Here is a 14219-nt window from a genome sequence, read left to right on the forward strand (position 1 = left end):
GAGCTGAAATCCTTCACTCTCTTTCTCTTAGTCATTCTCAATGGAAGAAGAAATCAAAACAATTGCAAGTGTGATCATGCTGGTGTGAACGTTTTGGAGTGACTGATGCTGAGAACCTTTAGGATTGCTACTACCCTTCCTGCCTCTGCAGGGCTCACCAGAGTCAACTGGAATAGCTCCTTCCAGAGGTCTCATCTTGTCCTTGCTGCTGCCCCTTGAAGAAGAAAATATCTATTTTTCTCTTAATATGCTTTATTAAAGTGCCAGCATTGATTGAGAATGGACATATAACACATATGGTGATTTGGTAGGTCTGGGAGAATACTCACATACAGCAAAATGAGAATCAATCATCACAGATACAGGAAAGATGAGCCCTGATCAGCCTAAAGGGGAAAGAAAAGGAAGGTGCATGGATGCTGCCTGGCACCTTTAGATAGGATTAAATCTTTGCAGCATTTTGAGCCAAAATGTGTTCAGCCTGGTGGGTGGGCGGGTCAGGGGTTTTTATATACATTGCATTTTCTATGTTTATCTTTTGAATGTTTCTATGTGTAGTCCTTATGCTTTGGGTTAGTATTCTGTGAAGCTACACTTCTAGTGATACATTTTGCAGATAAAGAACCCCTCAAAGCTGTCAGAAACACTGCTGATAAAGAAAAGTTACTGCCAGAGGTACAGATATGTGATAACCTCTCTCACTGTCACCACAGTTTCCAAAGAGCTCAGCAAAAATGTTCTACCCCAAGCCACAGAAAGAAGAGGAATAGGACATTATATGTGGATAATCATTTTAAGTGGCTCTTTATTCATTTATGCACCTCTCATATACTGGTGATTGAGGAAAATATCCCTTCCTTTATTCCTCCCGAACTAGGACTGATGTGCTGTAAATTCTGAAACTTGTACTGGGCTCGTAACGGTGCAAGTCTCTGTTCTAGCAGAGAGAAGCTGGTTCAAGAGGAGTTAAAATGTCTGTCCCTGCTGGTTCCTTTTTGTTGGCTCCTGCACGCTCCCGCTCTCCAGGGGCTTTCCCAAGCGCCACGCTCCTCCTGGAGTGCTTGCCCTCCGTCTGCACCTCTTCCTTCCGCTCCTTGCTGGTTCCTTACTTTCTGTCTGTTCTTCACTCTTGAAATCCTCATCTTTCTCCTTGCCAAGGCAATATTTTACTGAATGCTGTGTTTCTCTATCATTTTTATTAATTGATAGTTGTATTATGGGAAGGAGGGCAGGGAGCAGCTTGCTCTGCTTTCCTTGGCTAGCTCCAGTTTTAAGACATCGCAGTTCACAGAATGCCTTTTGGCACAACATTACATAGGCTCTGTTATATGGGGTTGACTAACCCTGTGTAAGAAGAACAAACACATTAGTCATATGAACAGTAAAACAGTAGGAAATGCTGAACTCTCACTGTCCCTGTCCCCTTTCACCCTCCATTCTCTCTAAATCTGACCAGTGTGAAGTACGTCTTGAAAAGCACAATATGTGAAATAGTGTTGAGCAGACATTGAAGGTCTCTGTCCTTAAGACAAATTGTCTATGACGCCGATGCATTTCAGTAAACTCCAGTCACTTTTGGGAATATTTGGCCTGCATTGTCTAACACTCCTTCAGTGCACTAACCACATAACACTACTTGAATCCATGAGGAGAAAGTGGACTCACAGATCCACAGTTCAAAGAACAGAAGTTGGGAAGTGAATTTTTACCATCCAATAGTTCTTACAAAGAAGCATAGCATAGCTGATCTGTCAAGCTGGTTTTGATGAATATGATGTTTGAGGTTTTGATTTGTTTCGTGATGCTACAGCCTTCTTTCTCCAAAGAAATCGTGTTCTGCACCAGGCACTGGTGCGCTCCGGGTGGGCCTGAGCACCGCCGACTAAGGGGCTGTGACAGTTTTCCCGAGTTCTTCACTACCTCTGTGCTACTTATAGCAATGTCCTGTAATGGCCAACTATGTTTTAATGCAATTTTCTTTTAAAAGGGATGTTTTTCAGCTTCTGAAGAAGCCAATCCTCTTGTCTGCAGATCTGGATTTTGCAGAGGTTTTCAACTGGCAGTTGACAAGTTGTCAGCCATTCCAGCCAAGCTAGGATCTGAGAGGTCCTCAAAACAGTTTGACTTTGATGCATTATCTATATGTTGGCTGGATCCCAGACGACTGGTATCTGCACAAGATCTTCCTCTGCACCGTTCAGGCTGGTGCATCCTCGTGCTGGGTTTCCCACAGAGCTTTGGGAGGCCTCAGAATTGAGCATCGGCGCTGCCCGGGCTGCCTCGTTGATGCTGATGGGTGAGCAGAAGCTCTCCAGGTCTTCTCGGGCTGCTGCGGGCTCCCTCGCCTCGCCTGCCGCCCCTCCTGCCCTGCGTCCGCAGCGCGAGGCAGCTCCGGCCCGGGCAGCGCCAGCAGAGCGCTCCCGGGAAAGAGGAAGCACAACCATGCCCAGGGTTGCAACAGCTTTAATCATGGAAAACTGCCCACCGGCAGGACTGGCAACATCCCACATAGATGGGATCCCACAGATTTACTTGCCTTAAAATGCCCCACGGTCATTGCAATATCAGATTTATTTTTAACAAGAGGAATTAATTTATCCTCACAGATACAAGTGCACGTTACCCTCAGGTAGGAGCAGCGGGCCAAGGGCAAGTGGCAGGGCATGCCCAAGGCTGCAGAGAGATGCCAAGACGAGTTTGGGCACTGCGAGCCCAACATCAGCCCTTCTGTCACAGCAGGAGCAATTTGCAGACTCCCCTTTTGTGCACGTGCATTTGTAAACATACAATTCACTTCTTTTTACCTGTAGGGATGGGGCATTTTGTTATTGGCTTGCTTGACGCTAAATCACACAATGAACAGAATATGGAGGTAGCTCAGTATTTACAAGAATTAATCTGAAAAGAGGTTCAGTTGAAGGCACTCAGATGCCAAGAGATATTAAATTAAACGAGATTTTATCATGTATGTAATTATTTATTGAGCTGAGAATCCATACAAGGTAAACAAATGTTTACATTATCATACAGTAAGCATTTCCAGGGCTTAATAAAAATGATTGTCACTCACTGTGCTTCACAAAAAAATTCATTTTAATGAATAAATAATTTGATGAAATCAAAAAATATTTACAATATAAACAAATGGAAAAGCTTTGGATATATTAATCTGAGCATCCTGTATTTTGCATTTTCTAATTGCATTTCTATCAAGATCTCTCTGAAATGGTACAAAGTGGATAGAAATTACAACTCAACAAAGTTAACATGATTTGGTATGTGTGTTTTCATTAGTTCAGATAAGCTACATATAATTCATTTTTATGCATGTGTTAGAATACAAATATAACTAAAATCATATATTATCAAAATGCCAGACAGCATTCTCCACAGAACAGAAATGTACACTAGGCTGTGACAATAACTGAGAATCACAGGCAACGAAATATAACAGAAAAGTACAAATTCCTTCATAAGAATATAATTGTGCTCTCTTATTTACCAGAGGACTATGCTGCTTCACCACATCGATGGCCATGTATGAAGATAGTGTTCAACAACTGCCATGTGCCTTGGTGTAGGTTCGTATGGGTGCCAAGCAGCCGCAGGAGAGTGGAAAATGGGCAGTGCAAGCAGTTTTATAAACATCCTTTTTTTCGGGCTCTTAAAAAGAGCCAATTATACAAAGCAGTATAAGCATTACAGTGAGAAGTCTTCATCTCATTTACACAGATATCATGGAACAACTTGCTTTGTTTGTGGAGGTGACAGGAGGAGTTTGGTCTGCGCTGTTCATGCCGTCAGCCAGAATTCAAGTATTCCAAAGCCACTTCATAGCAGAATTTGTATTGATCCTGAAAAATCAAAAGAAAACCACAAAGTCGGTTATTGAAGGATCTTAATTAAGGGGCCCGATAGTTCTTGTCTGTTAAAATTATTTACTATCAGCAATAGTCAAGGGGAACCAGTTGGCAAATCCAATTTCTATTCGGATAAGAAAATCTATATAGTAACCAGACAACACATTAACTTACAGTAGTGCTCCTATTAGATATGTATTTAGCTATTCGTGGAAGAAGAATTGACTACGCATAAACAAATTGACTCGCAACCCTTCAGTCATCTGTCTAAAAGCTCACGTGGTGCTTTATCAGAATTGGAGCTACTGAAATCCCTCTCCAGAAATGTTCACCTTAAAATAAACCAAGTCTCTAGGACTTTGCCATTGGCAGCTTTAACAAACTCAGTACCTTGCAGGCGAACGGGCTGTTCACGGTTCCTCCTGACTGAGATTCACCCCCACTGGCCCCTTCCACCGCACAATGTCAACCCCGTGCTAACTAACTGAGGATTTGTCAATTCTAAGTAAGTCCCTCAAGTTCTCACACGTCTTCTCCTATTTCATTCATACTACTCTGACAGTATTTAGCAATGCTAAAAACTTCTAAATGAAACAGAAGAGCTGAAGTAGTAGGTGCAGGTCCCCTGAATCCAAGTGCTCTGTTTTGTAAGAATTCAGTTGGGAAATAGCTACCAGCTTTGTAACTAATTCTGTCCTTGAAATGCCTCTCTCTGATGCACTTTAATAAAACATAACTTGGCATCTACTGTTGTGTAGTAACAACAGAGTTAACTAGCTGATAGGACTCATCCTTCGCCTGAGTATCACAAGCAGAAAGATTCATTCAGATATATTCTCCTTTTCAGATATATTCTCCTTTTGACTGGTGTGAACATTTCAAATGATTCAGTCTCTTAGCCCAGTAAGTGATACTTGCCACTTTGGGTCACGTTTTAGATGAGAAGAGGGTGCACCTTAAAATTTAAAAGCCTAATTCAAACTACAATAATAAAAAAGCCAGAAACCAGAATGGGCAGTTTCATGGCAGCTGTCACTTTAAAAGAAAACACAGGTTAGCTGCTTATATTGCCTAAGTTGTGAGTGAGATGTTTGTTAAGTTTCAGGATCCTGCGGAGTCCCATAAACAGCCCGTGTATTCTTTCAAATGAGGGAAGAATAAAAGAGATGAAAGAAAAGAAAGAAGCATTCTATAAAAAGAATCCTTTCTGCTTTTATTGCAAGTATGTTTCCAAATAAATGGCAATCGTTCTATAATTATGTATTAGAGAACAAAATGAGATCAGCCATGCATCCATTTCCATTTTTCCATGCTTAGTTTATAGTGATAAATATACTGATCTAAGAAAATTTCTGTCATTTTTAGTAAAACCCACCGCTGTCTTATGGAACAGACATTATTATTTCCCATGGTGTTCACTCGTGTGAGTCCTTTGTGCATTTTTATTATTCACTTGATGTGTATTAGAAGTCTCTCTCTGTTAGCTCCCTTCAGAGAGGAATAGTAATCTTTCGTGGGACACGCACTGGTAGATCCGAGAGCATGTCTTGCAAAACTCTTTGCAGACAAAACTCTGCTTGCAAAACTGCAGCAGAGACTTTGCAATACCTGCACTGCTGCCTTTGGCTGACGGCTGTGGAATTTCATGGATTTTCTATATTGAATGGATGTGACATTTAGACTTTCACACTTCCAGGGAAAGAGAATGTTTCGATGAAACAACCTCCAAGCATGGGCTGTAAACATTGCCCTAATCTAGCAAGGAAATGTGGAACAGTTTTTTAAGAAGGAATCATAGAACTACTCCTGGGAAATACTATTGCAGTTGCAACCCTGAGCATCTGGAGACTTCTCAATAGATCTCACCACATTTTACAAAGATGGCTGAAAATTCTTGTTCTAATTTTTCAGATGTGGAAACTGAGGCAAAGACACATTAATATAATAAAGGCCATAAAGAAAAAAGTCAGTAACAGGACTGGGAAGACAGCTAAAGTGTCTTGACTCCCTTTTACCATGATGCAATCTGCACAGAAATCCCTGTGAACCCTCGCTAGCTGGTTCAAATATTTGTTCGTATAAAGTAACAGACCAAGAGTGGGGGCACAAGGTTCCACCTCTGCTCTGCCAGGGAACTCTGAGCTAATGGGAAGATTTCTGATCTACCACTGCTTTAGTTTCCCTAGCTGTAAAATAAGGAAACAATACTCAGAGCCCTGGTAAGTGCTTTGAAACCTCCTAAAGAAAAGGCTGTACCAGGTAGGCATTTTCAGTACCTTCCTCACTTTCCTGAAAGGTATTTTTGTATGCTAAAATGCTACATTTAGCATTTAAGCAAAAAACAACAACAACAAAAAAACTGTTTAAAAAGGAAGAACATCATTGCCTGACAAAAGTTGCAGTGGGAGAATTGTCACAAACTGGAATTTATGGGGAGCACTTTCTTCAACTGCACCTCTTCACAAAGGCAATTTTCTTTTTATTCCTATAAAATAGCTGAATGAAAGATCAGTGTGTTCTCTGGACTCAGGCTCTGGGAGAACAGAGAACAGCAGGACTGCCATGTCTCTATCCAAAGCTATGCTATCTTAGTGAAGAAGTAGGACGTTTCCCTTAATATCCAGGAAATAAAAATGTATGGTTCTTGGCATGATGATTCCCCTCTTGAGAATATATAAACCGGAAGAGGAGAAGCCAAAAAAGCTGCTCAGAGACCCAAACTTGTTAAACCAGAGCTTGCAAAGTTAGCTCAAATGGGCGAGCATCCCCGAGGGTGCCGAGATGCTCTCGCGAACGCAGCTGCCTCTCGAGCAGCCACCTCCGTGACAGGATGCTGTAAAACGGTGTCTTTAGGGCTCAAGCTTCAGGACAGGGCAGCAACGCTGCACCCAGCTCCAAATCACAGAATCACTGTGGTAGGAAAAGACCCTCAAGATCCTCGGGTCCACCCGTATGCACAACTGTGCGCTGGAGTGCGGGAACCTGCTGCTTTGAGCCTTGCTTTGGCTCCCGTGGCACAGCAGCTGGCACTTGAGCAATTCTCAAAAAACCCCATAAAACACTCTCTAAGAAAATAATTGCACATGGCCCCTTGTTTCTGAACTCCTTTAATCTTTCTGTGAGATAGAGCAACCATAATTAAATGCAATATTCTGGATGTCAAACTGAAATTCATGGCTTTGATAAATATTAGGCGATTAAGCTATTTATAAAATATATAATTTGAAAATCTGGCATTTCATTTTACATAACTATTATTTCTTCCATGCAAGGGCTGCTCTCCACTTGGCTCAGCCTGCTAGAAAAGAAAATTAATAAGGATGTTCGGCTGAAAGTTTAAAACTCTTAAAAAATTCAAATGAACAGAGACAAAGTCTCCTTGGGAAGAAAGCTGTGTAAAAATACTCTTAAAAGTGAAGTGACTTCATTATCCCCTTTGAAAATCATTTGCTTGCTTTGTGAACAACTCCCACTGCAAATCTTGGAAATCTTACTGCGTCTTCTGAGAAAAAAAGGAACATTTTCTATTTAGTGATGCAGTTAAAATGCTCATACCAGAAGGTCCACCATGTTAGGCTTATTATTCCTCAGTGTCTTCACAGCATGGAATACATCAACAGCCCTCTGATGTTGAAGCATTTCACAAACAATACTGATTGCACAAAATGTTCCGCTGCGGCCACCTCCATTCCTACAACAAAAGTTGTAAATAGATAAAATTGCTCAATTATAATTGACTTTATGTTACAATTTCTTCCAGCATTTGGAATCGCTACAGAAGGTACCAGATCCAGCAGAGAGAAACCACAGAGTATTAGCAATGAAAGCTCTTGAACTCCAAGTGGAGTATGGTTTTTTTGTGGAAGTAAAGGGTCAAATGAGTGTAAACCTGATTCAGTGTCCAACAGGCTGAAAGCCTGAAGTGAAGTGAATGGGCGACTTTTGCACCACTCTCTTTCAGGAACTCTTGAGACATCATCAAGAAGAGGCTGATGATAAAAGGACCTGATGCTTCTGGATTCAGCTCAACACCCCTTTGCACCTTTAGTGCACACGGCTGTAATGGGCCTCAGGCCTGGGAATGCAAAGGACCTTTTAATTTGCCTAGAAGACACGCTGGTCTCCGCACTCTCAACGCGGCACCACGTGGTGCTGAGGTGTTCCTGGAGGCAACACGCTCCCCTGCAGCACCGGGCAGAGGGCCTCGCTGCCGGGGAAGGTCAATAAAAAATACATGTGTCCTCCCTCCACCCACAGGTTCCGAGCAGGAGAACCTGAAGTGACCTGCTAGCTAAGAGGCCAAGCACAAATGTTCCTGTGCATGATCAAATGCGACGTTTAACAATACTTTACCGTTGGTTATTTTTAATCCTTAGGAGAATTTCTTTCTTTCTAGGAGGCCTGTTGTTTCTACAGCTATTCTCATCAGAATATTTAGGTTGCACTTCACTGAAAATAATAAACCTTAGTAATTACCAGAGTTCAGGCTGCTCAGGTAGCAGGTCTTTCATGCTGGCTCTGCAAACAGTTGATTTTCAAGGGAAAGCGACAATGACGTCGCACATCTGTCACATCCAGGCGGTATGAAAAGGATGCTCTCTGCCGCCAAAACATTGCCTGATATTGTGGGACTCACTCTTTAAGAATTTTAATTAAAATAAAGTCATTTAGAAGGATTATATTAGAGCTTTTTCTTTCTTTACTGCCTGGAAGTGACGCATGTGTGATGTTGTACAACTATTTAATATCATCAACCACCTCAGAGATAACAGTAATTTGCACTTCAAAAGGGTCTTTTCAGCTGAAGATCTCAAAACACTAATTAATCACATCACACAATGCTCCTTTGATGAAAGTATTATTATCCCCATACTACAGATGGGGAAACTGAAGAGCAAACATTTGCGATGACTTGTTCAAGGTCAGCGACAGTGGGAGTTATTAACAGATGTAGATTTTCCTCCTTAGGTCTAACTACAAACCAAACTTCAGGAAGTTGCTGGATACCCTACTGTTGGGTATGAATGTAGGAAAGCACAGGCCAATGTGCACATGCCCCTTCTCCATCACAACAGCATCTTTAAGCACATTTTAGAGAAAGAGGGCTATGACTTCAAGCACTGAAGGCTCAGGCTCTAAAGATCAGCTCCTGCTGAAGGCGAACAGCACGGACAGTTATAAAGACCCACAGCAAGAAGAATGGTGACTGAATGACAGCCTGCACCAGAGAAGCAAATGGGTCACAGGAGGAGAAAAAAAGATGCCCTTATTATAAGAAGGCAAGTCAATTAAAGTGTCATCACAACGGGGTCATCACACCTTCTGTGAATTATGTTTGGAAGAGGAATCACCCTCTCCAATGCTACTTTTATTCTTTCTCTAATGGGCTATAGCTAACATACAATCCTCAGCCCCAGAAATTGAAAGCACATTATTCTGATAATATACTATTTTGAGACACTCAGTGTAAGCACGAGTGTAGCAGGCTTTTTCATTTTCCAACTCACAGGGCAACTTTATAAAGTAAACTTGTACCCATCGCCTTCTTACTAGAACATGGCAGTTTTCACGGGTCCAATGAAACACAGAAACGCATGAAACTCAAACTCATGAATTTACATTAAAGAAATTATGCAATTCCTTGAGTTTGCAAAGCTTTTGAATGAGGAACTGCATAATTCAGCTGCGGATTAGGTGGGTACCTCTTCGGTTCCTCACAAAACTTTAAGACCTGACACAAGTTCTGTGGTAGCGGTATTCCCGGGCCTTCTTTCGCTCCCAGTACTCACAGGCAGTGCACGACCGTGCGCCCCTCTCCCCCGTTATACTCTTCCTGCCACTTCTCCACCTGGCGGATGAGCTTCAGGAACGAGCGCTTGGAGACCGGCGTGTCCCTGTACATGGGCCAGCCCAGGAACTGGAACTGCTGCACCATCCGGTAGCCGTCCTGGGGCTGCGCAGGTCCACGCGGCGGGCGGGAAGAAAGAACAGTGCATATCGTGGGTATTTGCAGGTATTTGCATCAGCAAGGCAAGTTGTGCAGGTAGATCACCACTCATAAACTACTGACGTTAATTTCAACTGCCCTTGAGGAGTTATGACTTTTAATTTCCGACAGAGTTATTAGAGTAAGAGGTTTTAAACAGAATGTTATGCAAATAGATTAGAATACAGCTGCAAGATCAAGCAAATAATTAATTAATATCATAGCAGGAAATTGGTAGCGAAGAGAGTTGCAATGCAATTTCAATTATATAACCTCTGTTTTTTACATGCTTCCACATTTTGAAGAATGTTTGCCTGCCTCTTTATAAAAAAAAGGTCAAAGCCTCTCAAGGTATTTTCAAGCAGGAAACATTTTAAAAACCAAACGAAACCCACTAACTTCTCTTGCTTATAAAAACCCGACTACATTTTATTTTATTGTGTGCTACTAAGCAGCGAGAACCCCTCTGGTGAAGTGTTACTGAACAGTTGCTTTATAGTGACTTAAAATAAAAAAAGGGGCATAAAACAAGTCCTAGTGTCAGAAAATTACAGTCCTTTGAAAAAAAAGGCGTAATAAACACATACATGGAAACTGGGGTAGTCCAAGTTTTGCCGCTTCTACTTCCATCCAAGTGAGCGCATTTTAGTGCCACTTTTTAAATGAGCACTTTTAAAAACACATGACAATGTTGACAGTATGTGCTAGAGCAGGGGTAAGAGGGAGGAAGTAAGATTAACAAGATAAAGGAATAAATCCAAGTGATGCAACATTAAATGCATTCTTCACTGAATTTTGTCAGTTTTGTCAGTTTTGTGCTAAAATTTGGAACCTGTTGGTTGCCTGACCAGTTTCTCTCACCTGGTTGCTCCTCTCTGCACACAGCCCCAGAGCCTGCTAAAGCTCCCAGTGCTGCTTTTGGAAACTGTGTTTTCATGTTGCCCAATTTATTGGGAATCCAAGCCCTTCAAAACACTTAAGAACTATTTTGAGGCTTAAAAACTGCTTCCCAGTGCAGAAATAAGCATTCTGGGTATCTCTTTGGAAGTGATTGGGGCCTTTCTCTCATTGTCTTCACAGTTGTTGGATCCTGGGGCAGTTCCTGGCTTTTCTGGCCCAGGAGCAGTGTGTTTTCCTGCCTGTGGTTCAGCAGCGATACAGCTGCAAAGGCGCTCGCCATCCCATCGGGAAGGGAGGCCTCTCCTGCGGAGGCAGCTTTTTCTTCCCACTCGGCTCAAAAGAGAAGTCTACTCTTCTGCCAACTTTACAGGTCATAGCAGCTGGGCATGAGGACCGGCTTGTCCCTTATACACTGCTTACCTGCATTAGTAATTAATGGAACCAGATCTTCACTAAAAGCTTGGGTCTGGTGCTGAGAAACACGCCTAGTATTGATCTTCTCTACATTACACAATACACATACACAAGATGGCTAATTTAAAACTACTGAAAACAGCACTGATTTCAGCATTTGATTACTCATACAATCTGAATAGTGCACTTTTTTTTCTGTTTGCACTTAACAGGCTTGACAAATGGATGTGACATTATTTTTTTTACTGTAATTACACATGCAAGGCCTTTTCCTCATCGATTATGGCATGACCCAGTATTTCACTGTTGCTCTTAAAAAAAAAAGGCTGAAAAATGAGAATTGTTTATTTGAGTTTGACTTCCTTTTTGTGTGACTTGAGTAGAGACAGCTCCTTTGCTGAGATAAAAGTTTTAAAGAATAAAAAATAAAAGTAGATAAAAAATCCTTACTCTGGCTGCATTATAAATTCGGAATATCCGGCTGATTATGTCTTCTTCTAAATCAGCTGATACAAACTCCACCTGAATAGGACCATGTCGGTGTACTCCATTTTCTGGCCAGTACTGAGGACATAACTAGAGATGACAAAGTCAGAAGAGAGACAGGTTAATTACCTTCCCTTACACACTACTTCAGTACACTTTCCTAGTTTGTTTTCTGCGGACTACATTTATTCCTTAAGCTCTTCCACATGCCTTTACAAAATACACAGTGCACCATCCTCCAGCAGTTTTAAACCCTCTGACTCCACTTGTGTGCAACAAGTTTAAACAATTGCCTTTTCACTTACCTGATGGTGCTGTTGCTTGCTGCTCTATTTGCCATTCCCTAGTATTTGGAATAACATGTTTCTGACACTCAGTGTCAATTCTGCAGTGCGCTCTGACAGGACAGAGGAATGCTGTCAAACACGACCTCATCTAGGAGACAGCGTGAAGCCTGGGACCTGCGCCTCGGTAGCTTCTATTACCCTGATGCTGATAATAACTCAAGCTACACCAGAATGTGTGCTTTAAACTACGCAGACTGCATCAGTTCTCAAATCTCAGCATTTAACTTTCTCATCTCTTCCACCCATCCCTGATGATATTGGCTAATATCAGCATTCCTTCACATTTTCAACAACTGCTCCACTTCGTCTTATGATTGCCAGTTGAAAATAGTAATTATGCTTTCCTTTGTGCTCAGAAAACATTACTTATAGGTATCTAGAGACCACAAAGTAATATATTAGTATTATTTGCCCAGTTTTAGTGTCTCATAAAATCATGGTGGCTTAATCCTGGAACCATTCGTCATCTCTGTTAATACATTACATAAAGGTAAATCAAACCTTTCCTGGAAAACTCTGCTTATCCATTTTCCCATAAAGACCCTAATGATTTCCAGAGGCATCTAGGGCAATTCAAGCATGTAGCTTTCACAAACATTCTCCAAAATTTATTATGAACCCAGGAAATTTCAGTTTGCCTGCAGGAGCATTGATCTCCTATGTGGAACTTTATTTCATTCATTCAGCAAAACAGCTGTGGTCCTCATTGTGCTGCATTGCTGCTGGTGATCCAGAGCTGAGCTGACAAAACACACTTTCCCCAGATGTTGTTTTGCATTTCTTATAACACATTTTTCTCAGCAAAGCTACTCAGAGATGATTACATTTCATAAAAACAGTCCTTTACCACATCAGTAAAAAAAGAGAACAGACTCTGACTTACAGGTTTTCATTTTAACTAGTTAAAAGCAGAATTTTGAAATAGGAAAATATATTTTCACTTATTAAAAACAAAAGCAAAAAAAGTGGATCAGCCTGCTGAACAAATTACTTTCTAAGTATTGGCTAAATCTTACACCTTTTTTTTTAATGAAATACAATAGTGTATGGGATAGCGAAATACCATAGAGACATGCACGTGATAGTGCTCACATCATTTCATCACATACCACAATTCAGAATAGATTTGAATGAACGTATGAATACAGCTCTAAGAGATCCTTGAAAAATGCGCAGATGATCATAAGCAGAGCTGTTTGTTTGCCAGAGCTGTTTTAGGAAGCCACTATTTTCAAGTTCCAACAAAATGCAGAGGCTTTCAGGTCTGGGCATTTTTCATGCATGTGATGCTAGTGGCTCTCCACAAGTCAGAGTCACTGGGAAGGGTTGAGCTTCATTTCCCGAAAGAACATAAAAAGCCACACAAATTGCAATCTCTATACAGAAATGCAAAAACTGCATATATACATAAATAATAATAACAGTAATTATTAATAAATCTCAATGTAATGCATGTTTTTAATAAACTCTGCCCTCTTTCCACTTCTGTTTGCTCTGAGGGTTTTGAGATTTATTCCTAATGAAAAGATTGTTACTTGCATTAAAGGGAAAAGGTTTAACATACTGCAGCAGCAGGTGTATTAACTGCATATCCCAACAGCTTTTAAGAGCCTGTGAGGCTAATAAGTGCTTGAAATAGCCAAGCATTATTGTACATTCAGAACACAGCTTGCAAATTAAAAAAGCTCTGTTCAACAGTCCCTAGCAGCCTGACTCCCCTGAGTCTTTCCTCATTCACTTAGAAAATAATCTTAGATTCATGAATAAAAGTTTTCTCTTTCATTTCTATTTTTCTCCCCACAGAGACTTAAGGGCTAGTATTCAGCATTTCAGTCTTCAAAACAAAGTGTAGAATTTATAGACATTCCTTTGAAAGACAAAACGGAAGATTATTATGTTTTTAAAACAAAATCTTCACATTAAAAAGAAATAACATGAAATATTTTTCTATGTATGAACAGTACTCAACAAAGCAAAAAAAAAAGATTTTGAACATATCAAGAAAAAATATGACACGAACTGTGTTATTAAAAAAAAATCCACTGTTATCTGAAGCAGTAATGAGCAAATATTTACATATCTGGGGTCCAGATTACCACCACATTATTCCAGCACAGGGCTAATGTAATTCACTGGAGTAAAGGAAATTATATCAGTACAGGAATGTAGAATTGCACAGTGGCAAGCTAGGATCTAGGATGCTTAGTGATTAATGCTAGTGATTAA

At 40.9% G+C, this 14219-nt stretch overlaps 1 protein-coding gene across 1 annotated transcript in view; it reads right to left on the bottom strand.

The window, feature by feature from the left end:
- Positions 1 to 3242: 3242 nt before the first annotated feature.
- Positions 3243 to 14219, bottom strand: part of PTPRM (protein tyrosine phosphatase receptor type M) — a 423056-nt gene continuing 412079 nt past the window's right edge. Inside the window, exons 32-35 of the mRNA XM_088524079.1 lie at positions 11611 to 11736; positions 9650 to 9813; positions 7416 to 7551; positions 3243 to 3854 (exon numbers count right to left, since the gene is read on the bottom strand). Coding sequence (XP_088380205.1) covers positions 3801 to 3854; positions 7416 to 7551; positions 9650 to 9813; positions 11611 to 11736 — 480 coding nt within the window. The 3' untranslated portion in view covers positions 3243 to 3800. The remainder of the gene's footprint in view (positions 3855 to 7415; positions 7552 to 9649; positions 9814 to 11610; positions 11737 to 14219) is intronic.

The sequence above is a fragment of the Tinamus guttatus genome, unplaced genomic scaffold (genome assembly GCF_059628265.1).
Source record: "Tinamus guttatus ecotype Peru unplaced genomic scaffold, ASM5962826v1 Tinamus_guttatus_pri_ptg000203l, whole genome shotgun sequence".
In the NCBI taxonomy this organism is placed as follows: domain Eukaryota; kingdom Metazoa; phylum Chordata; class Aves; order Tinamiformes; family Tinamidae; genus Tinamus; species Tinamus guttatus.